This window comes from Arachis stenosperma, chromosome 7 (assembly GCF_014773155.1).
Source record: "Arachis stenosperma cultivar V10309 chromosome 7, arast.V10309.gnm1.PFL2, whole genome shotgun sequence".
Classification (NCBI taxonomy): domain Eukaryota; kingdom Viridiplantae; phylum Streptophyta; class Magnoliopsida; order Fabales; family Fabaceae; genus Arachis; species Arachis stenosperma.
Window position 1 is genome coordinate 49,272,966 of NC_080383.1, and position 27,415 is coordinate 49,300,380.

Genomic DNA, 27,415 nt, shown 5'->3' on the forward strand with positions numbered 1-27,415 from the left:
CACCCTGTCTGATCATCAGCTTCAGATGGGAATAGTGTCGCTTGCTGCGGCGCTCTAATCTCTCATACCGGCGCCTGTTACGGCGCTCCATCTGATCAAGCTGGCGGAATAGACGGTGCATGAGGCGATAAACTGGCTCAGAGGCGGGTGGAGGTACAGTGGTGGCAGCAGGGGCAGCTGTGGATGAAGAGGGTCCAGCAGACGGTGGGGCTGTCTCATCAGTAGCAGTGAAGGGTGGTGGTCTGTAGCCCAAAGCTAGGAAGTTCCTGCTGTGTGAAGTTCTTCTCCCGCCATGAGGAATCGTGCATTAGAGCAATGATGGACTGGGAGGAAGCTCCTCTCTTGCGCTTGCCAGTAGCCTTGTCTTTGCCTTTCCTTTGTGAGGCAGACATCTTGAAAAACAGAAAACCAGGGAATGGATAAAATAGGAAAGCAAATAGGCAATTTAAACAAAGGAAACTCAAAGCGCCAAGGGAGAATAAGGAAAATGAGGAAATGAAATGTGTTGGAATTTATGTTAAATGGATAAAAAATCAATATGCCATGGTTAGAAAGTTAGAGGAAAGTGAAAATAATCAGAAAAGAGATCAAAACGGTTAGTATGGTTAGAATTTTGAAAAAGAAATTAGTAAATTAAAATTAGTGAGTTAGTAAAGTGCGGGTTAAAGTAAGTGGCATGGAAAAATTCCATATAACAGTGATTCACAAGTAAGAATAGAAGTACTCATAATCGAACAAGAGAAACAGGGTGATGCTGATTCGAAAAGAAATAAAAAAAAGCAAAAGTTGGAATCAGTGAATCACAAATGCAGTTTATGAACCAGGAAATCAAAGAGGATAAGAAAGTGTGCCATAGCATTCATGAAATGGTCTGGGTAAAGCAGAGTAAAACAGAGTTCAGAAATGCCAAACCAAAACATGAATGAAAATAATTTTCAAAAAATTTGGGCAGCATTCCGGCTAAAATTGGATTGTCCCGGAAAATAAACAGCAATCATATCAGTTCATATGAATTAAAAGAAAGCAGGCTGCATGTACATAGATATAAAATAAACATAAAAACTCAATGTAAACAGCAGCAACATACAAGAAAGCAGCATATGAATCATGAATATAGCAGCAGCAGATTTGCACATAGGATAAAACAGAAGTAAGAACAGCGCAAGTAAACAGACCTAGATCCACGAACCACAGCCTAAGCTACCTAACAACCTAAAAATCCACTACAACATGCAAGTCTAGCTATCCTAATTATGAACATAAACAGAAAAGTGACGAATGGACAAAATGGGTGCGTGTTGCGGAACCTGGTAAGCGGAAGGAGTGGAACAGGGGAGAAGGTGACTGCGGCGGCGTCCGGCGCGGTGGTGGTGCACAGCGTCGCGGTGGCGGAGGAGGGGGTATTAGGGTTAGTGAGAGAGGAAGAGGATAGGTGAAGGGAGGGTGGTGGTTGTTGCTGGCTGAAGGGGGTAGGTGGCGGAGAGGGGGGCGCGGTGGGTTGGCCGGCGGTGGAGGGCGGTGGCTGCGGTTGGCAGTGGTGGAGAGGGGGGAAGAGAGGAAGAAGGAAGAAGAGAGAAGGGGAGGGGGTGGTATGGCGGTGGCGGCTGGGCGGCGGCGGCGTCGGGGTGGTGGCGTGCGGGAAGAAGAGGAGAGAAGGGGGAGAGGGTTAGGGGTGAAGGGAGGGTTGCGCGACTGATAGGGTTCGCGTGGCTGGGGGGGTTATATTATCGAATCCACGCGGCCGCGTGGAGCACGGGATCGCGTGGTTGGGATGAAAATGGGGATGATGCGATCGCGTGGGTCGCGCGATCGCATGAGAGGGGGAAAAGAGGAGTGACGCGATCGCGTGGGTCTCGCGATCGCATCGCTGGAATTTGTGCTAAACGCACGACTCCAGCGCCGTTTCAGCGCAACTCTCTGTCTCTATTTGGGGTGATATGTAATCTATGCGACGCGATCGCGTCGCTCACGCGGTCGCGTGGTATTGGGATTGGGTAAGTGACGCGATCGCATGGGGCATGCGATCGCGTGGGCCAATTTGTGCGAAACGCACAAGAGCCGCACGATTCCAGCCCAACTTTCTGTTCGTTGGATCCTTACGCCGATATGTATTTCATGCGGTCGCGTGGATCACGCGGTCGCATGGGTGGTGTTTTTCGCGATATGACGCGATCGCATGGGGAATGCGGTCGCGTCGTGCAACCCTTTTTATATATATATATATATGCATGAAAAATGCAGAATGCAATGATTAACATGAATGCTATGCATGATTCCAGGTTTAATAGATTAAAATGAAGAAGGAAAAAGGAAAGCAATCAACAAGAAATAAATTGAAAAAGAAGCGACCATACCATGGTGGGTTGTCTCCCACCTAGCACTTTTAGTTAAAGTCCTTAAGTTGGACATTCGAGGAGTATCCTGTTATGGTGGTTTATGTTTAAATTCGTCCAAAAATTTGCACCAGTGCTTGGAATGCCAATAGCCTCCGGGGTCCCAAACTAGGCATGTGAAGCTTCTGAGCAGCTTTAAATATATTGTTCGGCTCCCGGGACGACAAATGTCAGAATAAACTCCGGAAATCAAGCCTTGCTTTTAAATCCGCCTCCGTCTTGATCTACATGTCTCCATCCGGGCGGTTTAAAAAGTAGAATCTCACCGTGGTGACCAAACGTTCTCCGTGATCCATGCAATTGAGCATGATACCAATCCGTGTACTTCGAGGTGAAGCGTGAAACCTTATTGAACCTTGTGCACCAGCTCTGAGTACGAGCCATTTCCCTCTTACTCTTAAAGCCGCAGAGAGCTCTAAGCTAGCCATCTGTTTCGAGCAAACCATATTCAAGTGAATAAGTGAAGTTATAAGTTAAGGATTGTACCCACTTGAAGCTTGTATTAGGTGGTAATGGCCTTGGGATAGGTGTTTTTGGTGGTTTTGCAAGTTCTGTTTCCTTGTGCTCTTCTGTGAATTCCTCCACTTCTTTGCAAAGATCTTCAATTGTATCTGTATCCTGGTCAAATTTTTCTATGTCTTCCTCATCACTCAAGTCATAGATTGGAGGTTGAGAGAAATCTACCTCCGCATCATCTTCATATTCACTTGGGGAAGATTCTTCGATCTCAGAGAATTCACTTGCGGACACAAGTTCATCACCAAGAGAGCTAGACTTGTGAATATCATCATCAAGGGAATTTGCTTCTCGGATTATTCCATCTAATTCCTCATAAACGACTTGCCTTGGAGATTGTACAGTATCTTCCTTAGCATCAACTGTAGCATCCTGGACGGAGTTTTCCTCAATTCTGGATTCCCATGGAGGTTCAGCATCGCCTAGATCTTCAACCAACTCTTCTTTTTGAACAATGACAATTTCTTCTACTTGTTCTAGTACGAATTCATTCTCTGCCTTGTCCACTGGAGTCTCTAGTATTTCTTTCATGCTACGCTCTTCATCGGGTTGTCCACATGGAGCTGTGGTTGATCCTTGTATATTTGAGCGCTTAGTGGCCCATTGGATTAGTGCGTGCTCCAGTTGCTGAATGGTTGTTTGAAATTTAATTACTGTTTCTTTTAGGCGATCCTCTGCTTCACGGTTTGTTGGACTTAGACATGATACATAGGGAAGTGGTGATGACTGGGAACGATTGGATTGGTATTGAGGTAAGGAAGGATCATATGATGGCGAATGGTGAAGAGAAGCTTGTGAGTGTGGTGGTTCGAGGTTATGTTGAAGGGATGGTTCATATGCACGGGGTGGGGCTTGTTGGTAGTTACAAGGTTGTCCACCATGTCTTTCAGCTGGGTATGCGCGGTAGAATGGTCTTTGTCCAGGATATCTCGGAGGGTGTTGCTGCCAAAAGGGTTGATTAGATCCTCTTGGTTCCATCCATCCTTGATTGGTCTGACCTTGATGCACATTCCTGCTGTAACTTCTATTTCCTTTAACAATATTAGAACCAAACTCAAAGCGAGAGGGGTGAGAGTTCATAGTAGCAAATAAAGAAAAAAAAGGAAAAACGAAAATAAATAAACAAGCAAAAGAAAGAAAAAAAATATTTACAATAGCCAATAATAAGGCACACGTTAGTAGTTCCCCGGCAACGGCGCCATTTTGACGTCGGGATTTTTGCCAGTAAAGAATTTCATAAAAACAGTCGCGTTGTAGATATAGTTTCTAAACCGACAGAAATCCCTTCGTACAAACGTTTGGGTGTCACAAGTAACAAACCCCTTTAAAAATTGTTAACCGAGTATTCAATCTCGGGTCGTCTTCTCAAGGAACTGCAAGGGAGTATGTTCTTATTATTGGCTATAAAGGTTGTAATCGGGGTTTAGAAGATGAGAAGCAAGTGATTTAAATGACAATTAATTTAAATGGCGATTAAAAGTAATTAATAACTGTAAAAACAACTTTTGGCAAGGTAAGAGAAATTGGAAGTCTAACTTGGTGATCTCTCTCAACAATAATGAAAGTTGTATCTAAATTCCACTTGGTCAACCTTTACCAGGGCAAAGGAAAGTCAAGGGACTAATTAAATTGACCTTTGAATCCTAATTATTTCTTAAGAAAAGGTTGGGATTATTTAAGTTCAGCTCAATTAGCAAGATAACGATTATCAATTGTATTGAGTTTAATAACTGTTGAGTTACTGAATTCTTAACCAGGACCAAAAGAGGAAAAAGTAAATTGCTAGAATAAAATATCTTCAAATCGTAAACAATGATAATCATAAATTAACAAGAGCAATAATAAACTGAAAATACCTCAATATCATTAATTCAAATAATAATCTGTAACATGAAATAATTCATAAATTAAATTATAAAAGTAAATGATCAATTCAAATGCTGGAATAAATAATTATAGAACTAAAATAAAAGAACATTTAAACCTGGATCCAGAGTTACTCCCAAAACAAGAAGAAGTCCTAAATCCTCAGAGAGAGAGAATCTCTCTCTAGACTAAATCTAAATCATAGAAAACTAAAAATTGGCGAGCTCCCCTTGAATGGATGCTTTCCCTCACTTCATAACCTCTGGTCTATGCTTTCTGGACTTGGATTTGGGCCAAAAAGGGCTTTAGAACTCGTTGGGGCGTGTTCTGTAATTTTCTAGTGCGTGGCCTCTGTCACGCGTCTGTGTGGGTCACGCGGTCGCGTCATTCGGAGCTTTTCCTTGCCACGTGGTCGCATCAGTCATGTGCGTTCTGCTTAAGGCGCGCGGTCGCGTCAGTCATGCGGCCGCGTCGCTGAATCTTCACTTCTGGCACGCGATCGCGTCGTCTATGCGATCGCATGAACACCAGTTTCCTTAAAGCTCCGTTTTGCTTTCTCCTTCCATTTTTGTATGTTTCCTTTTCTATCCTCTAAGTCATTCTGCCTTAGAAAATCTGAAACTACTCAACATACTAATCACGGCATCGAATGGAAATAAAGGTAATTAAAATAATTAATTTTTAAAGCTTAGGAAACATGTTTTTCACAATACGACATAATAAGGAAGGGAAAGTAAAACCATGCAATTAATGTGGTTAAGTAGGTGAAGGATTATATAAATCACTCAAATTAAGCACAAAAGAACTCACGAAATATAACTTTATTATAGATAAAAGTAAATAACAAAGAAGAAAACTCTAACCATTGTGGCCAAAAGAATAACCAACAAAATTATTAATAATAACATTATGACCTTATGGCTACTGTTTGAAAATATTCAATTTTCAATTAAATTTCTTATGAATCATTTTATTCATATCGTGCGATGTTTTTCAAAAGTATTTTATTTCAAAATAAAATTAAAAGAAAATTCATTATTCATTCGAAATCAATATGAGAATAAATGCTTTCTTCTTTGACAATCAAAGGAAGATTCCTTCCAATAAAGTGTAAAACCGATTGTGATACACAAAATGCTCATTTAGTAATCTATAATCTCTCAACTCTCATTATATTGCAAATCCGTCCAATTTTGCATATATAAATATGTCCCACCATTAGTAAAGATTGACCAGACCTCACTTAATAAGCCAATTAAACCAATACACGATTTTTAAATTGGTGGTAAAATCTACTATAAGACAACACAAATCTACATGATTAAGACAATTCATGCCTTCTGTATTCCTCTCTTAGATACTTATTCGAGTTCTTATTAATCAATGATTTGGTAACTGTCCATTTATCTATTAATCTATATACAACCATTAAGTCTTATCACCTCTATGGGATTTGGTGCTAGCCAGAAAGTAGTGAAAAAGAAACATAACTTTAGAATATCGATCGACCGAGTGACAATATATATATTTCTTAGAATATAGATAAATAATATATATACTTCCACTAGTTTTAAAAAGTTGAAAATATTAATGATTATTTGTTTGCACATTAATTAAACACAAAAATCCAAGGCTTTGTTTTTATCTCTAAAATTTTGAAGTGGATTCATTCTTTTCTAGTATTGTCCTTGGTTTATAAAATTTTTAATCTTAATTAGTTCTTTAGTTTTGATTAAAAAACGAAATGAAAAAATATCAACGTAAAATTATGATGTTTATGGTGTTCGATTAGTAGAGATTATTTGTGTTGCGATTCTTCAAAAAAACTTCTGTATAGATTAGACCTTAAAAGGAAAAGATTAATTGAGCTCAGAGGATTTAAACTAAAGAGAAAAATCTGATTTTTTCGACCACAAAATATGAATGAACACTACAAAAAAACATTCATTTAGGTACACTTGAAAAGTATAGTCAATAGTGAAAAAAAAAATGATGTCTTAGACTAAGGTTATGCTTTTCAGGCTACGGAGATGCTTTAGTGAAGGATGTCTATTTGGCCCTTGCCTATTCTCAAAGGTTACGCTTTTCTACACCAAGGGCTATGTTTTTGGCGTTTGGGAATAGGGTGCGTGATGAGCGGATAATTTATACGTTTTTTGGCATTGTTTTTAGGTAGTTTTTAGTATGTTTTAGTTACTTTTTAGTATATTTTTATTAGTTTTTTATGCAAAAATCAAATTTCTGGACTTTACTATGAGTTTGTGTGTTTTTCTGTGATTTCAGATATTTTCTGGCTGAAATTGAGGGACCTGAGCAAAAATCTGATTCAAAGGCTGAGAAAGGACTGCAAATGCTGTTGGATTCTGACCTCCCTGCACTCGAAATGGATTTTCTGGATCTACAAAAGCCCAATTGGCGCGCTCTCAATTGATTTGGAAAGTCGATATCTTGGGCTTTCCAGCAATGTGTAATAGTCTATACTTTGTCCGAGACTTGATGGCCCAAACTGGCGTCCAAACGCCCACCATAGACCTTTTTCTGGAGTAAAACGCCAGAACTGGCACCAAAGCTGGAGTTAAACACCCAAACTGGCACCCAAGCTGGCATTTAACTCCAAGGATGGCCTATGCACGTGAAAGCTTCAAAGCTCAGCCCAAACACACACCAAGTGGGCCCCGAAAGTGGATTTCTGCACTATCTACTCATTTTCTGTAAATCTAGGTTACTAGTCTAATATAAATAGCACTTTTTACTATTGTATTTGTGGTCTTCTTTGGAACCCTTGAGCTTTATGATCATCTTTGGGGAGGCTGGCCATTCGGCCATGCCTAGACCTTTTTCTCTTATGTATTTTCAACGGTGGAGTTTCTACACCTCATAGATTAAGGTGAGGAGCTCTGCTGTTTCTCATGAATTAATGCAAGTACTATTGTTTTTCCTTCAATTCACACCTACTTCTTCTCCAAGATATACTCTTGTACTTAATTCAGTTAAGTCAGACTGAAGGGGTGACCTGTGACAATCACCCACTATCTTCAATACTCGCTTAGCCAAGATTCGCGTGCCTGACAACCACAAAGCGGTCTACATGATGTTCAATGTAGTCATTGGACGCCAGCCGGAGTATATTCTCTTGGGTCTCTAATCCATGGATTCGCATCGTCTCTCCTGACAACAGAGCATCCAACCCCGTGATTAGGATCTTCGTGGTATAGGCTAGAATCAATAGACAACATTCCTAAGATCCGAAAAGTCTAAACCTTGTCTGTGGTATTCCGAGTAGGATCTGGGAAGGGATGACTGTGAGGAGCTTCAAACTCGCGAATGTTGGGCGCAGTGACAGTGTGCAAAAGGATCAATGGATCTTATTTCGACACAAGTGAGAACTGATAGATGATTAGCCCTACGGTAGCTATGCCTGGTATTTTTTATCCGAGACGAAAAATCCGACAGTTGATTAGCCGTACAGAGACCATAGCTGGACCATTTTCACTGAGAGGATCATACAGCTTGCCATGGAAAGGAGGATGCATGATTGGATGAAGACAATAAGAAAGTAGAGGTTCAGAAGCAATAAAGCATCTCCAAACGCTTATCTGAAATTTCCACCAATGAATTACATAAGTATCTCTATGTTATTTTCCGCTTTATTTATCTTTTAATTATCAAATCCTCATAACCATTTGAATTCGCCTGATTAAGATTTACAAGATGACCATAACTTGCTTCAAGCCGTCAATCTCCGTGGGATCGACCCTTACTCACGTAAGGTATTACTTGGACGACCCAGTGCACTTGCTGGTTAGTTGTGCGGAGTTGTGAAAAGTGTGATCACAATTTCGTGCACCAGTGAACTTTTCAAGTGATGCTGTCTAGGATCAAAGGCTACGCTTTTCAATGCTACTGCATCACCTTTGAAGCGTAGCCACATTTTATACCATGGCAACCGTTTATAAGAGTAGCCGTATATATATATATATATATATATATATATATATATATATATATATATATATACCAATAATTATTAATACAACATAATATTTGGTAATATGATTACATGTATAATAATTCTACATTTTTAATTAAATGAATTAAATATTATAAAATAAAAATAAATACCTAATTTTACTAAATAATTTTTTAAATAATAAAAATTATCTCTAACCAAAATATATTTATAATAATGATCCAAAAGTACTAGAATGAAGTTAATTGTGAGTATTCATATTTACATAAGTATCTTCTAATAAAAAACATTAGTTGTCAACCATACATGTATCCATTTCCAATATTACTCTATCTTAGCCAATAAATCACAATAATAATCAGCTTAATCTTCATTATCATCCCCAACATTATCCTGCATAATTATATGGAAAATTAATTATTAAAAAAATATTTATAATGACATTTACAATTATAGAAATTAACAAATCAAACTCAAAACTATCAATGACTGATATCATTAATTCACATCTGCCTTCTTTGTTCTTTACTAAATGCTGGTCACACTTGCAAAGATATATAAGAACATGGTAATTGAAGAACGGAAGATTGTTGGTTGAGAAGTTAAAATAAATTCTCGTTGCAAGTATAGTTTCTAAACCAAGCAATCAACCTTTTTTACAAACGTTTTGGTTGTCACAAGTAACAAACCCAGTAAAATTTATAAACTGAAGTATTCAAACCTCGGGTCGTCTTCTCAAGAAATTGCAGGGAAGTATGAATTATTATGGGTTGTGCAAAACAGTGTTTTTGGGTTTTGAAAAAGGTTTTAAACAAGAGAAATAAATTGCAGGAATTAATAAATTAATAACTAATAAAACTCTTGGCAAGGTATGAAAACTGGAAGTCTTATCCTAGTTACCCTTATCAATGGTGATGAGAATTATATTTCTGCTACCACTAAGTCAACCTCTAACTATGAAAGTCAGTTAAGTGGATAAATTAATTTAACACCTAAAGTCCTAGTCAACTACTTAAGGAAAGACTAGTTATAGGAATCTAAATTAATCAACAAGAATAATAATTATCAATCACGATGAGTTTGATAACTCAAGAGTTACCAATTAATCAACCAAAGCCAATAGTAAATAATCTAAATTAAAAAATAAGGAAAAGCAATCATGAATCTGAAATACCTCAATTTATATCAAATAAAGAAAATCCTAACATGAATGGTTTATAGGCCAAATAAGCAAAATAAGTAATACAAGCATTAAAGTATCTGAAGTAAAAGAGAAATATAAAGTAAAAAGAATATTGAACCTGATGAAGAGTAGAAATCCTAAATCCTTTAAGAGGAATCCTAATCCTAGAACCTAAGAGAGAGGAGAGAGCCTCTCTTTCTAAAAACTACATCTAAATTATGAAAAGTGAATAACTGGAGATCTCAAGTGATGTCTTGAGTCTCTGCATGTTTCCTGACTTTAATCTGTGTTTCTGGGCCAAAAATTGGGTTGAAATGCGGCCCAGAATCTGTGCTAGCGACTTCTGTAATTTTGGAGATTGTGCACATCATGCGGCCGCGTCGTCCATGCATTCGCGTCACTCAGCGTTTCTCGTACCACGCGTGCGCGTCGTCCACACATTCGCGTCATTCGTGCAGCTTCCAATCCGCACGGTCGCGTTAGACACGCGAGCGCGTCACTGTGATTTCTTCCATTTCGCGCGGTCGCGTGAGCCATGCGACCGCGTGACTTCTCGCTGGTCATCTCCTCAATTCTTTGTGTTCCTTCCACTTTTGCACGCTTCCTCTATATTCCTTATGCCATTCCTGCCCTATGAAGCCTGAAACACTTAGCACACAGATCACGGTATTGAATTGTAATAAGAGAGGATTATGACTAGCTAAATTAAGACCAAAGAAGCATGTTTTCAATCATAGAACTAAACTAGGAAAGAATTGTAAAATCATGCAAATCATATGAATAAGTGGGTGAAAAGCTTGATAAAACCACTCAATTAAATACAATATAAACCATAAAATAGTGGTTCATCAGTAATCAAATCACACAAATCAGAATCAAGAATTGCACCATCCAAACTATCTATGCTAGCGAATGTTCTATATCTTCTAATTTTTGATTTTTCAAAATTTCAATAAATTTTCCTTTGGAGATATGAGAGTTAAGAGTTAACCTTCATAAGAGGGATTTATCAGTGCTTCATATATTAAATTAACAATGTCATCCAAATGAATCCAGGAAAACCTGTACAAAAAGAAAGAAAAATAACTTAATTATGGCGCCTTTCTAAAATTAAGACATAGCCGGGAACCAATCAATAACAACTAGAAGATGCGGGACATACCATTATTTTCCAGAGCCTATAGGTCCACCAGTAAACATCTTGAAGAGAGGTATCATTTTAGCTATAAAAGATTAAACACACAAAAATATAATGAATTTTAGGAACTTCAGATAATATTTGATGTTGAATCATAAATTCAAGCAGTTACAAGCTAATACCTAGTGCTCCACCATCTTTACCAAGAACAACACCAATGCGAATTAGAGCTACTCTAACATCCCCGTTTACTTTTAAAGCTGTTGATTCCCATTCTCGACATACCTGAAAAGATAAGACAGCATCCATCAATGTGACCTACAACACAAGAGATGGTATATATAGCGAAATGCTTCATTAATTTGAATAACAACTGATGTGCTGATCAGTTAGTATTCAAGTTTAATAGCATTTCAGGTGAAAATGTAAATGACAGTATATCTTCATAAAACCTGCTGAGTAACACTCAGAATATTCTTTTGAGGTTCTATAATTTTAATATCTTGCATTCTCTACAATAGTATCAACAAACATCTGTTCTTACCTCGGCCAAGTAATAATTTCCTGATGGACTTTGTTCATCAAACACGTGTTTCACTGGTGCCTGAACAGTGAAAAAAAGTGAAAGACATTTTATATGTAAAATCATGCATACTTCTCTATCAATTCAAGTGATTCTAAAGAGTGCACCAAAGAAGTTAACAACCAATAATCAAGAAAATAATCGACCAGTGGAGAAGAAGATTTGGCATATGAACATACCATAGTAATCAATAGCTGTTGCACTAACGAAAACTTTAGGTTGAATATCCTCTGGCGCACTATTTATCAATTCTACAACCTTTGCTATTGAATGGATAGGTCAGAGGAAGAATAAGCAATTTCTTGTAAGTAAAACTTGCTTAACTTGATGTTCCTATATTTGTCATATGCTTACTTTTGATGTTACTCTAATCTTGCTCTGCTTGATTTCTGTTTTTATCTGCAGAATTAAAATGAGCGTTGAGAAGATGTCTATTATCTCTTAATAACCAAAACTCTATGAATCTTTTAAGTTAATACAATCCAATAATGACAGTGATAGGAACAAGGCAATAACCTCCGAAGACCATCTGGTACTTATGGGCATTCCAGCCAAGTTAACCACCCCTGTTGAGCCCTGAATGCTATTTTTTCATTCCGACTCCTCCGCAATCTTAATTCTTGGAAAGTCTTTCACTGGAAGGACAAGGCAAAGTTAACCAATGAATCCAAAGTGCATGATCTGTCTATCTTTTATATTTATTTAAAAGGAGGATAAATGTAGACTTTCAATAGTGAAGGGATCTGAATTAGGTATGAATTTAAACCAAATGCAGCATAATAAGCTTAAGAATGATTATGATTTATGAAATAGCACTTCACATGGTAGAGTTATATAACTTATATCTAATGGGAAGTCAACCCCAACCCCAACCCCAACTTGTTATGATACTATTAATCAAATCTCAATAAAGTCCAAATTACTGTCTGCATTCTCACATCAAAACATGGAATTGATTTATCACGTTATATTCCTTTTGGTTAAAGGTTGTCACACTTAAATTTACAAATTTAGTCCCCAAATTGAGCTTACGGCATTACCACCAAATTCTTAAAAGTTTACAAGCTGAGTTTTACTATTCAAATTTACAAAATTTATCCTCCAAGACAGAAACTTGTATTTTCTTGCACTTCCAAAAAGTGAGGCTAGGAAATATCCTATTCTTTCTCTATCTCTATAGAAAAAATTCCTAACAGTGTTTAAGCGTTCCATTAAAATCCAATACTTAGTTTCAAATTATTGAAGTTAGTTCATATTTTACTATAACCATCATTACATGCCAATTTTTTTCTTGAGCTTTTTGATATCTAACTGAAAAAGATTTTAACTGAGAACCCTAAAATACTACACATCTTCATCAACAATAGCATGCATGTTATCAAATCACAGTTCACAAACCTATAGTTTCGCAGATTAAAACTCCCAAATTAAAATCCCTAAAATCGGAACCCTAAACCTTTGAAAATTCAGAACCAAATAGAAATCAATACATACATATTCAACGATGTGAGCACAGAGAAGACGATGATGAGAAGCACAGAGATGACGATGGTGACGGTGGCGCAGCAACGGCAATGGTCAGAACAGTGATGGTCATCAGTGTTTAGGGCACGGAGAAGACGATTAGTGTAGACCGGAGAAGAAGAGCGATGGTCAGTGCAGCAACAGCGACGGTTATCAGCGACAGTGAGAATGGCGAAGGTGAGGGTTGTGCGCGACAGGGTTGTCGAAGGTGAGAAGCGCAGAGATGAGGGCGAACAGGAGTGATGGTCTGTGGTGAGTGGTGATGAGTGGGTTTTTTCGTGATGGTGAGAAGGTTTCTGCACGATGGTGAGTGGTCAGTGGTAATGGTGAGTGGTGAGAGGGTTTCTTCACGATCAGTGCAGGGATGAAAGCGCTTTGGAAGTGAGTGATGACTTTGGAGGGAATTTACAAAAATTTCACTAAGGGTAAGTTTTCTTTCGGGAAAAAGAGGAAAAAAAGTTACCAAGTCTCATGTTTTTGTCTCTAGATACATTAGACTTCACTTTTTAAGTGTACCTACAACTTAACAAATAGGCTACCTTCTAAAAGCATTTTCTTTGATACGAAAAGTGAACCCGTAGATATCAATCTAGGACTACGCTTTATAAGTGATTTCTATAATACCTAAGACTACACTTTTTAAATGATGCCACAAATTGTGTATCCTTTTCTCTCATAAAAGGGCAACATGGAGAAAAGCACAGTCTATTCATAGATTAGGTTACGCTTTGCAAATGTAGTTTAAAAAAAGTCTGACTGAATGGATATTTTTCTTGTACTGGAAAACGTTTAATTACCCAATGACCACAATTTGACATTCATAAAGTGTTTCTTGTTTTATTTTATGAACAAAACATAAAAGGAAAGCAAGTGATTGTAGAGAGAAAAATTACAATACCAACAAGGCTTTGTTCCATTAGGTGGGATTTGATTATATGAATCAAATGATACTATTATATTCTATTATATATCATGTCTATAATCAAGTTATTGATATATAAATTCTTTTTAACTATTTTATGTACGTTCTTTTTAAGTCTGAGTTAATACTCAAAATCATCCCTAAAAGATACCCCGATCTCCATATTAGTCCCCGGAAGATAAAGTTAATCAAAAGAGTCCCCGAAAGTTACACGAGTTAGTCACGTTTGTCCTTCCGTTAACTCTGTTGGTGACCTGGCTAACTGTTGCTGATGTGTGTGGTTAGCTTGCAACGTGGAAGAGGCCCACGTGTCATGACCTATTGCTGACAAGGAGAGTTTGAGAAAACAGTTCAAATAGGTCGCCTTCATCAATCAGATGGCCATATGCCTGGGTTCGTGTTCGAATTGGTGGTTTTGGGTGACGATGGAGGCCGGAAATGGAAATGGAGGCCGTGGTGGAGGTGTGTCGTTGTTCTCGAATGGCAGTAATGGTTCCAGCGCCTCAATGCGAAGCAGGAGGAAACCCCATGAGGAATCATGTTTCTGTGGGTTGAAGGCTGCAATAAGAAAGTCTGGGACAGCGGAGAACCCAGATAGACTATTCCGTGCATGTCCAAGGTACCGGGTGCGTGTTGTGTAAGATTTTAATGGTTTTTGATGTTGTTTTGTGTGTTGGGATTGTGTTTAATTTTTTATTTTCTGATTTCTGAATTTTCAGAAGGGCAGTCACTGCAACTACTTTAAGTGGGTTGAGGATGATGAGTATGAAGGGATGGGCCAAGGTGGAACGAAGAAAGATTATGGGGCTGAGCTGCAGGTTGATAGTGACTGTGATGAATGGAGGTTGAAGGTGGCATGGAGACTGGCCGACTTGGAAGCTGAAGTAAAAGCACTGAAAATGTTAATAGTTTTCCTGTTTGTGGTAGTTGTGCTTAATGTGATTGTTTGTAGTTTGTTGTGTCGTTCCAAGTAAAGCAAATTCCAAACACTTGATGATGTAATGAGATGAATCCATTGAATGAGAATAGATGTTTCATTTGGTTTTTTTTTATATGAAGACAACACAATCTAATTGAAAGGTTCCAAACCAACTCAGATGACTATTAAAGTAAGATGTACCAAGGAATGGACATAATCAGTAGTGAAAGTAGTGTTAAACATTGAGTAGTCAAAGCACTATTAAATATTGAGTTGCCATAGAAGGCTAGATGTCACATTTTCTTAAGGAGCAACAAAAGGTTTAACATAGGAAACAGACCACATCAAAGTCATAAGCTTTTACATGAGGATACGTAACCTAAAAAGTATCATAGACCAAAATAAAAGGGCAAATTACAAGTTTCAATGACATAGATAACCAAAATGTAGATAATGTAACTCCAATTGCCCTGTGCAAAAAAACAGAAAGTATCCTCACACAAAAAACAAATTCAACCACAATACATTACAACACTAATCAAAGTCATTTATCAGTCTTTCTTGGGGGCTTGAAGGTGGGAGTAGGAACGAAGGTCATAAAGTCGGCCAGTTTTTTAGCAGTGGCTGAACTAGTCCCCTTGATTGTCTCAGCAGAGATAGCGACTGGTGCGGCTACAGTAGCTTTAGGAGACGACTGAATTCTGGCTTTCCCTTTAATGACCTTTAACTTGGATGGCCTAGCAGCGACTTGTTCCTAAACAAATTAATGGTACATCTAGTTTTAGATTTAGCTTAGTAAAGAAATGAGATTTATGAAATAACAAATGTTTAAAATGAATCACATATGGCAGATTACCTGTTGTGTTTCCTGGGTTGGTGGTATACTGTCACACTGGCTAATATCAATTACTGTCAGAGTCTGTGTTGGTGATGGAGCTGGATTAGGTTCAGCTGGGACAGTGGTTGCTTCAGGGGCAGCCCCTTCTGCAGCAGGGGCAACCAGAGCTAGTTGTAGCTGCAGCTGCCTAGCATGCTCCTCAGCTTCGGTAGCTTTCTTCTTTGCACAGCTTCGCTTGTTGTGTCCTATCTCACTGCAATACATGCATCTGATAGGGTTATACTTCCTCTTCATCTTTGTTTTTGACCTAGTGGGTTGTTCCTCTTTGTCTCTTCTCCTCTTCTTCATTGGTCTACCAAACTTTGCCTTAAATGGTGGTGGGACGGGAGCTGGGTGTGGAGTTTTTTCCCACAGATCCTGACCTTTCACTGGATTCACATTGAAGCAATAAGTCTTCCTGTACACTTCCATCTTCAACCAGTCGTGACAATAGTCTTCAGCACGTTTGTCATTCTTATCCTGTATAGCTGAGATCGCATGCATACACGGCATCCCTTGCATAGAGAAACCAATCATTATTTTAAAGTCGTGCATAAAAGTAAATTATGATGAGTAAATGTTGAATTTTTTACCTGTTAGTTGCCAAAAACGACAGCTGCATGTATGCTTTCCCAGGTCAACCACCATATTGGTTGGCCAGCCATGAACTTCATACAGTTCTTCTTTTTATCACCAGACCATTGAGGAGCCCAGTGGCTAGACAACGCTGTCATGGCTTCAAGTCTGCTCTGCTGAACAGGGGGGAGAATCCCTTGATAATTCTCTAGCTTCTTCCGATTGTCAACTATACCCTTCATGATGATTCTTCTTACTTCCTCAGCTAATGTCAGAATCGGCTTGCCCCTATCATGCTTGATTTTTGCGTTGAAAGACTCGCAAGCATTGTTGCATATGTTATCCACCTTTGGCAGTTCACTGAAGTGGGCCTTTGTCCATGCATCTTTTGGCCACTTATCGAGATATTCCCATGCTTTTTGATTAATGAGCTTCACTCTGTTCATGTTTCTGTTGAATTCAACTGTTGTCCTAGACCGAGCACATTCCCAAACCATATCCTTCAGTTCAGTACTAGACCATTGTTTTGAGAAATTGCGCCATAAATGCCAGATGCAGAATCGATGGTGTACCCTGGGAAATACTTCCTGAACAGCTGGTATTAACCCCTGCAAGTTAAAACAGACACGACAAGATAACATGTCAAATTCGTCCCTACGATAACTTCATTAAATCAAATACATCCCTCAATGTTACTTCATTAAATCAAAATAGTCCCAGTATTGTCTTATCAGAATCAATAAAGTGCTCACCTTCTGCATGTCTGAAATGAAGCACCATTTGTTCTCCCTGTAGTCTCCCAGGTCATTGTGCAGTAACTCAAGGAACCACTTCCAGTTGTCCTTGTTTTCAACACTGACTATGGCATAAGCAATCACAAGTATGTGATTGTTAGCATCCTGCCCACAAGCTGTTAAAATCTGACACCCATGTAGTGTTTTTAGAAACGCCCCATCCAGACCAATTAAGGGTCTGCAACCAGCCTTAAAACCTCTCTTGCAGGCATCAAGGCAAACATAAAAGCGATCAAACAGGGGAGGATTCTCAGGCATGGGGATAACAGACACTTGAACTGTGGAGCCGGGGTTACTAGTCAGCAACTCATTCGCATAGTCCCACACCAACCCATATTGAGCTATCTCATCACCTTCAACTATTTTCCTAGCCGCTTTCAAAGCTCTTGTAATGCATGTGCTATTGAGATAGACGTTGCACTTTCTAACAAACCAGTCATAAACCTCTCGGTGCTTCATGGTTGGGTGTTTTCTAAGCTTAGGTACTAGTTTACTTAGAGTCTAGGTTTGGGTTGCAGCTCTGTTTTTCCTCCTTCTTGGACAAGTGTGATTATCTACTAGTGTCTTAATTTGCCAAGAACCATCTTGCTTATTACATGCACAGTAAACTACCCAGGGACAATCTTCAGACTTACAGACAGCCCTAACTCTAACTTTGTCATTTTTTGAAAACAGAATATTTCTACCCCACTGGATTGTATAATCCCTAGTTGCTTGCATGAATTCAGACTTGGATTTAAATACCATACTGACCTCGAATTTCAACTCTCCAAACTTTGTTTTTTCATTGAACTGTGGGTACACAGCTGGTGATTCTTCATCAGACTCCAACACCTTATCAGAATCCTCTGAATGCCAGGAGTCAGCATCTGAGGCAGCATCACTATCATCTAAATCTGGTAACAAAAAATTTTAACACATTACAAAGGCTAACATTTGCATAATAAAAACCCTTAACAACTAACCCTAATGGAATTAACATACCAGACTCAGAACTTTCTTCATCTTTAGACCCCTCATAGTTGGAATCATCAGTGTCTATCTCTTTATCAGCTAGTCTTTTCTTAGGGGGCTTGTGCTTTTCTCTGACTTCAGACCTGCTGTCCCTTTTTCCACTTCTTTTTCCCTTCCCAGAGTTAGTATCACTCTCACTGCTATAGAGGTTGTCTCCTACAACCTTTGGAGGCCTATACAGTTCATCTTCAGTACTCTCATAAGAGTCATGAGAGTCAGTGTCATCTTCCTGGAGGGGAGCATCCTTCACTTGTCTTCCAGATCTTGTGACTCTGCAGCCACTGCTATTTTGTTTGTCCTTTTCCCCTTGTGAGTTATTGCCTGCCTCTGATGACGAATTTGATTGAGGTGGGACTGATTTGGCCTAATAACTGGTCTTCTTTGCCTGAGGAACAGGCTTCATGGGCTGAGCAGCTGTCTTCTTGGGCTGAGATGTTGTCTTGTTGGGCTGGTGGGCTGCTTTATTGGGCTGAGACATGGGCTTCACCTTTGGTTGATTGGGCTCAGATATGGGCTTCATTGTAGGATTGGGCTGTGACTTGCGCTGTGAGGTTGTTCTCTTGGGGTGAGAGGTTTGCTTCTGGGACTGAGGATCAATTGTTGTGGGTTTCTTCACAGGTTGGGAGCTGCAGTTCCCCTGTTTCAACCCTTCTGCTTCCACATTCACTACTTCATCTTCAATCTCCTCTACTATACAAGGCTGAGATATACAATGCTCCAGGTAGATATTGATCAGATTGTGGTTTCTCCTGCAATCCTTGCACATGGCAACCAAGTCTGCGTCTGTTACTAAGCTTCTCAACCCTGATGAAAGAGAAACTCCAGGATCTTTCCACCACCAATTTCCAGCTTCAATGTAACCCAACTCCCTATAATAACCCCTTACAAAGAAGACGTCAAGCGTGTCTCCTTCAACCCCCATCAGCACCTCTGTATTATCGGGTTCGTATACCATATCTCCTTCCTCATTCTTCTTAAACAGTCCCCCATGGTGAAATACAAAGGTCATCGGAGGACCTTCCATCTACAAGCAGAAACAAGAAAACCTCCTTAGCCCACACAGATTGCAACTGCCTATTCTCAATCATAACATAAGAAACCCTAACCCCAAAACAAACATGCAACAACGAAAACTAACTCCCATTAACATCAAACACCCATAACACAATATCATCACAACGGCATTCAAAGCAATGCATTCTGACCTTAAACAACAGTCACAGAAACCCCTACCCCTAACTAGACACAGATATACATAACGACACCCCTAGGACATCAGGCTACAAACTGACTTCAAAAAAAAAGGAAAAAACTTTACTGCTTACCTCTAACCGTCAAGCTTGCTTCTTCCACAATCAATGTTGCTAACCGCTGACGACCGCTTTTCTCAGTACTAACAGCTGCTCGGCTTTGATCGTCAACCAACGACGACAAACGTGGATGGCGATGTTCGAATGCAACGTGAAGGGGTTAGGGCATGGCTTGACGGAGACGAAACAATTTGGAGGCAAACGTGGAGATACTCGTTATGGAAGAGGGTGAATCCACTCTGCAACGTTTTGAATCCACTATCTCCACAAAACGACGCCGATTCATGTCTATCTGGACATTCCATCAAAACGGCGTCGTATTCCTTCTTTGCCAGCATGGCAGTTAACGTGCCACGTGAGCAGACGTTAGCCATGTCATCAAGCAAATTGACGGAAGGACGAACCTGATTAACTCGTGTAACTTTCGGGGACTCTTTTGATTAACTTTATCTTCCGGAGACTAATATGGAGATCGGGGTATCTTTCAGGGACGATTTTGAGTATTAACTCTTTTAAGTCTTTATCTACCATTCGTTACTTGTCTATCTTCTATCCTATCTTTTTTTCTAATTGCATATTCTGCTGAATTTCTTCCTACATATTTAAATCATCTAAGACGAGATTCTACCATATTCTTTATAATAGCTTTAATTTAACTCTAACTTTCTCTTTTATATCTGCATTTATTATTTTGTCTATATGTGTATAGCCACCCGTCGATCTGAACATCCTCATTTGTACCACATTTAGCCTATGTTCATGTTCACTTTTTGCTGGATAATACTCTATTTCATATAATATTGACAGTCTCCTGGTACTGCCATAATCTTTTTTTTTTTAGTTTTAAATTTACTTTTTTGTAACACATAAAACTAAACGCATTCCATCACATTGATTAGTCTACTTGTATTTGATGTTTTATATCTATTTTAATTTTTTTATTATTTTATATGATACACTTAAGATACTTTAAACACTTTACTTATGGTTGAATAATTTTTCAATTTTTACTTTTATATTATTATTTTTATAATATACTTTTCTAAATTAATAAACATTATGTATAAATTTTTTTGTTAGAAATTATTTGTGAAAATTTTATTTTTATTATGCTAAGAATTAAATTTTATTAGGTGAACAAGAAATGGAAAATATTTAATAATTTATTTTAAAATTAGTTTAAAATTTTTTAAAATTAATCCAACTCAACCTGTAACGAACACGTATAAATTAAACAATCAACCCGCCTCCCTCCCCAAAATTAAATAATCTACTTTAATTAATTAGTTTGTCTCTTCTTCTTGAGAGTACTAATTAAAATAGCATGATTGCTATATATCCCTTTGTGATTTAACGAAGCAAAGCAAAGAGCCTCTCACCTCACTTTTTGCTCATCCACCGTGTTTAAAAGTTAGAACTCGGTGGAAAAAGTGGGGCTCGGTTTAGAAGTTTAAATTAAGTGTTCTAAGTCTAAGGCCCTGTTTGCTTGAGTTTCAAGCATCTTTTTTATGGGCTACAAAACTGAATATATTCCTTTATATGAATATATTCTCCTTTGAAGGTGGCCCCACCTTAACATAACGTTAAATAACAATACTTTTTACAAAGCTTTTGCTACTCTATATCCCTCTTCCCATTCCACACATATATCATACTCCGGTAAGGATTGAGAGCCATGAGACTTTGGATTGCATTTAGAGGGTTGGATAACATGTTCCTGCTACACTTTAATTAATTTTATTTATTTTTCATAAATATTCGTATATATCTCTTTGTTTTCATCATTGTGAATTTATGTTAGCATTGACTATTGATTTTAAACAGCACTACTTGTGCTTTTGATTCAATACAAGTATCGAAGTTCAAACGTACTTGACGAATAGTACCTCTGGTACGGATACGTTAAATATTTCCATTAGTTGTTCGACTAAAAATAAATCGAGTTCCTTTTTTTTATTAATTGTCCGTCCGGTATTTAAGGAGTTAATACTCAAAATGAATTTTTAAATTTGATTTCTGGTATAATTTAATTATTTAATTTTTAATTGATTTAAATTGTATCTTAAAATTTTAAAACATGACTTAAATTGGTCTTTTCTCCATTTTCGTCACAAAAAAATGACATAACACGATTAATTGACACGTGACATAAGAAAAACTACGTCATGTTGTGGTTGGCACCTAAAGTTTGGCAAAACGACGTCGTGCATCAATTCTATGCTGAGATACGCCAAATTTTGTCAAAAATTTCACTACAAGAAAATTAGTTTTTTACCATATTTTTTGAGTTATCGGCATGCTTTTAAAAGGGTCATATCCACAAGTGTATCCGTTGCTCTATCTATTGACACGCTTTATTTTTTGGTACGCTTTCATCTATTGTCACATTTAAAAGTGTAGCCACATATAACTCTATAGTCACACTTTAAAAACGTGCCAAAAAGTGGACATACAGCTACGCTTTTAGAAGCGTGTGCAGTGAGTTGATTTTGGCTACGTTTCAAAAGCGTATCGATAAGAGATATACAACTAGACTTTCTTAAATGTACCTCGATGTGAACTTATTATCACGTTTTAGAAGCGTGCCTATATCATTCTCAAATTAAAAGGAAAAATCCTGGTATGTTGCGCTTCAAAAATAATAAAAAACATTAACAAAAATCTATAAATACTATTTAAAAAAATTAATCAATAAAAATTAGTTTTACATTAGTAAAATTTAAACCAAATTAAAATAATTATGTACAATTAAGATAGTTAAGTACGGTTGATTAACAATAACATCGTTATATAAGTACAACTTATAACAATTAGATAGCTTGAATTTCAAAAACTTTATCTCTGCATTATCATAGCATAAGATGCAATCATTATTATTTATTATTATTTAAACTATCATCAAACGAACTTATATTTTGATTCATTCCCATATTTTAGTAGTGATATGATCATTATTAAATATGATACTTCCTTGTCACTTGAATATAATTTCAGCCCATTCTTTTCTTGAGAACCTGTTCCATTGGGTCTTTGACACATATTGAAGTAATGAATAATGTTAAGAAGGAGAAAGAGTTAATGGACCACATTCTCCATTCTAATGCTCTCAAGAGTTGAGTCCTTCCATTCTTTGCATTATTGTGTCTCAAAAATGATGCCATCATCATTGATGAGAAGCGCCTTATTAATAAAATCATCACGAGAATTGAAAGAAGGATCCACGGATAAACTGATGAGAAAGGCCTTATTAATAAAATCATCTCAAAAATGATGCCATCATCAAATAAAAGAGCCTTAAAAAAAGGACAAACTGTAGTTATGATTAAAAAATGTAGTGCCATCATTCAATAAGAATTGCCAAAAAAAAAGAAAGATTCAGAAAGTTTTCAAATTTTCTGTATTATTGACAACCTAACATTTGAAAGAGCATTATGTGATCTTGGAGCAAGCATCAATTTCATGTCTCTCTCAGTGATAAAACTCCAAATCCATGAAATAAAACCAACAAAAATAGTTCTTCAATTGACTGATAGATCCATGAAGCAAGCATATGGAGTTGTGGAAAATATTTTAGTGGAAGTGGAAAAATTCTTCCTCCTAGCTGATTTTGTCATTCTTGATATGGAAGAAGATTGCAACAGTCCCATCATTTTAAGGAGGCCTTTTTAGCCACTGGCAAGGCTATGATAGAAGTTGAAAAGGTAGAATTGATGCTAAGAGTGCGTGATAAATATCTAGTGTTCCATGTTTTCAAAACCATGTATGATTCCAATCATGAGGAGAACTGAATGAATATTGAGTTCAAGGATCCAAATTTGAAAGAGGCACCCAATGAATCACCTCCAAAGCCTCCACCCCCATGCTTGACACAAAGAGAAGAAGTAGAAGTGAAGCAACAAGCTAAAGGAACCACTAAAGCCAAAGAGAATTTGCAACCAAAGCCTCCATTTTTGACAACTAATAATATCCCTCATGACATTAAGCAAGAATTTGATGTTAAGTGTGAACCACCACCTAAAAGAGAGAAGAATCTCAAGAAGAACGTACCTAGAGGTTGGAGAAATAAAAAGATCCCCACTGAAGACTTTTCATCAGGGGATAAAGTGATGTTAGTCTACCAACCAATGGAGCCATCTTTACACTTTCCTGAACACTACATAGTGAACAAAATCCTCTTTCTTGAGCATGTTGAGATCATTGGTGCATGAAACGGACTCCGCACGTTTCGCATAGATAGACTGGAAAGTATTCCAGGTCGTCCAAGTAATACCTCAGATGAGTAAGGGTCGATCCCACGGAGATTGTTGGTTTGAGCAAGCAGTGGTTACCTTGCAGATCTTAGTCAGGCGGATAGAAAATATAGTTGTCATGCATGAGAAAACGCATAAAATAGATAAATAAATAAAACGTTACTAGATAAGTGTGAATTCTATAGTATTAGAATGATTGAGGCTTCAGAGATGTTTCTTCCTTCTAGATCAACTTTTCTCACCATCTACTCCAACATCTGATTGATTCATCCTATGGCTGGCTATATATGATTTAACGCCGGGACAGCGGTCATTAATCTCCTCTACTTCAGATCAAATGCTGAGTCAGCAGTCATCCAGAACGGCGGTGAAGCTCTAGCAGTCCATTCCCTTGGTGATCCTACTCAGAACGCCACAGACAAGGTTGGATCTTCCGGATCAAAGAACGCTACTCCTTTGGTTCTAGCCTATACCACAAAGGCCCTAATCGTCCCGCACCTCGGTTGCATTGATGTCTCAAGAAGTACCCAACGAAGTCATGGATTAGCCATCTAAGAGATGTATAATCAAGCTAGTGGTTCAATACTATCCCATCAAGGACTCGCAAGAACCCATGTAAATAGGGATGACGGTCAAGTTACACTCCCAATTCATTAGGATGAAGAACAAAGATACATATTAGAATGGAATCAAGCATAGATTGAAATAGAATAGTGATATTATTAATTCATAAGAATCGGCAGAGCTCCTAACCTTAACCTTAGGAGGTTAGTGACTCATACTATATAAAGAAACAATGTAATTCAAAAATATAGCATAAAGGTGATACCTAGGCATTTTAGGCTAGTTTCACAAGCCTTTTTCATTAATTTTTTTACTTGGTTTTCATGTATTTCTTGGGCAATAAGCAAGTATTTGGATGAATAATATATTCATGCCTTGATTCAGTCAAACATTGTTATTTATGAGCATTTTCATGAGATTAATGCAAGAATTACTTAATGCAATGAATGGTGAATTATCTTGTGATTATAGCAAAGCTTTGATGCATTCTGTTTGGTTGATGATAGGTGAGGAGAAATAGAGGAAGGGCAAGGAAGAAGTAGAGAAGGCAACATTGGTGGCCAAAGTTGGCTCACCAACGTTGCCATAAACGTTGCCTATGGAGGAAGAAGCAATGTTGGTGGCCAAAGTTGCCTCACCAATGTTGCCACAAACATTACCAAAGAAGAAAGGGAGCAACGTTAGTGGCCAAAGTTGGCTCACCAATGTTGCCACAAACGTTGCTCCTGATAGCCTGACTGTGTCTTCTTCAAATAAGAATAATTTGAGCTACAAAGATCCAAATGTGGTGATTCCAATGGCATTGGAAAGTAGGAATCTAGAGCTTTCCAAGCATATATGGCACTACATGGTGGACACTAAATTTGAGGGAGAAAACTTGCCCCAAAAGTGCAAAGATGAACATAGTATCAACCTATAGTAAGGACGGCTAACCTCTTCCCCTTCAAAGGAGCATAACATGAGTTACAGATATCCAAGTGAGGTGCTTTTAGTTGGGTTAAAAAGCTGACATTTAGAGCTTTCCAACGATGTATAATAGTCTATAATGGGCATGAAATTGGCAACGTTGACAAGGAGAGAGTGAGCAACGTTGGTGGCCAAAGTTGGCTCACCAACGATGCCAACCAAGGTGCCAAGCATAAGAAGCAACGTTAGTGGCAAAAGTTGGCACACCAACGTTGCTCACCAATGTTTCAAGCTTGACATGCAACGTTGGTGGCAAAAGTTGGCTCACCAACGTTGCTGGCAACGCTGCAAACAAAGAGAGTGCCAATGTTGCCACAAACGTTGCACACCAACGTCTTCGATAAATCCTTAAGTTGGAGCTGCAAAAACTGCTAGTGTGTGTACGCATGAGTCATTATGCGCACGAACAAAGAGAAAAATTACAAGTGTGCACACGCACAAGGCATGATGCATACGCACAATGGAGAACGTTGGTGCACCAACGTTAGTGAGCAAATGCCAGTGGCAACATTCGTAAAGAATTTTAAATGGCACGTTAGCCACCGTTTTTGCACAAACTTGGTCACCAACGCCAGCACCAACTTTCATTCCAAATGGCACCCATGCAAGCTCGTGAATGTTAGTGAACTAACGTCCTTGTCAACGTCACAAAGAGTCATTCCAAACTTGCTTCAACCAAGGCCGAAAGCCCACATCCATATGCTTGAAGACCCATTTTGAAGATGAGAAGAAGAGTATAAATATGAAGACTTTTGAAGTAAGAAGAAGGCTCTGAAGGCTGGAGGATTAGAGACTCCTGAGCTCTCTTGGAGGATTAGAGACTCCAGAGAGTGTAGCATAGTAAAGATACAATTTTCCTTTCAACAAATTTACATTTTTGTTTGTATTGAATTTAGTTTATGTTTATGTGATTTCAATTTCTTACACTTCTTCTCTTCTTTGCAATTTTACATTTCAGTTCATATTGAGTTCAATTTATTTTAATGCAATTCCAATTCCTTGCACTTGTTCTTAGAGCGACGATTAACTAAACCCCAATCATTAGGGGGAGGAGCTCTATTGTAATTCACATGATTGAATGAACTTCTTCTTCTTCTCAATCCGCTTGTTGTAGCTAAAGGATATCTTCTATGTTGATTGAGATTCACTCACTCCGGAAGAGGGTTTGAATCTATTGAATGCTTACGTGAGCCTCAGAAGGGGAATCATAAGCATTAGACTTGAAGCTCTATCCTTCACAATTCTCTTGACCAACACCATTTGGGAGGAATTGAGGTCTTGAGAATTAGTGTGGCTAATGGATAAGAGACATGCACTTAACCTCTTCTCATGACAATCAGATCAAGGAAATGGCAAATTGATTGTGACTAGAGAAATTGGGTTGCCAAGGAATTGGGACTCAATTAATTCCAATCTGCTATAGATCTACTTCATATGATTGAGAAGGGAGTTGAAACCCATTGATTCATGATGGATTATGATATCTCCAATCCCTACTAAATCTTTCTCTTTGTTGTTCTTACTTTTCTTACTTTGAGTTCCATTTAATTGTTTTGATTTACTACTTTCTTTTAATTCCATGCACCCAAAGCCCCTTTACAATTCATGCAATTTACTTTCTGTGGTCATTTATATTCTTGCCTTTACTTTCATGCTCTTTATGTTTCAAGCTCATTTAAATTTCTTTCCATTTAAGTTTCCACAATTTACATTCTGCACTTTACTTTCAGCATTTTAATTTCTTGCAATTTATATATTGTTCATTCAATTTCACTCAATTCACTAATATTCGCTTGACTTGACTAATAACCTTACTATAGTTGCTTGATCCATCAATCCCTGTGGGATCGATCTCACTCTCAGTGAGTTTTATTACTAGATACAACTCGGTATACTTACCGGTAGTTAATGCAGATTCAATTTTTCTGTCATCAAGTTTTTGGCGCTGTTGCCGGGGATTGAATTAGATTGACAATGATTAAGTGGGTGATAAGTCTCGATTAAGCATTTTTCTTTTGTTTTCTTTCAAGCATATTAACTATTTGACACA

General features: G+C 38.0%; 1 protein-coding gene and 1 pseudogene across 1 annotated transcript; one reads left to right on the forward strand and one right to left on the reverse strand.

Moving 5' to 3' along the window:
- The first annotated feature begins 806 nt into the window (after nt 1-806).
- Nucleotides 807-1,696, forward strand: LOC130939772 (glycine-rich RNA-binding protein 7-like). The gene is made up of 3 exons (XM_057867850.1): nt 807-875; nt 1,268-1,400; nt 1,467-1,696. Exons 1-3 carry the CDS (start codon nt 807-809, stop codon nt 1,694-1,696), a joined length of 432 nt encoding a protein of 143 aa, XP_057723833.1.
- A 9,218-nt stretch (nt 1,697-10,914) lies between these two features.
- LOC130939773 (epimerase family protein SDR39U1 homolog, chloroplastic-like) lies at nt 10,915-12,297 on the reverse strand (annotated as a pseudogene).
- Between the last annotated feature and the right edge of the window lie 15,118 nt (nt 12,298-27,415).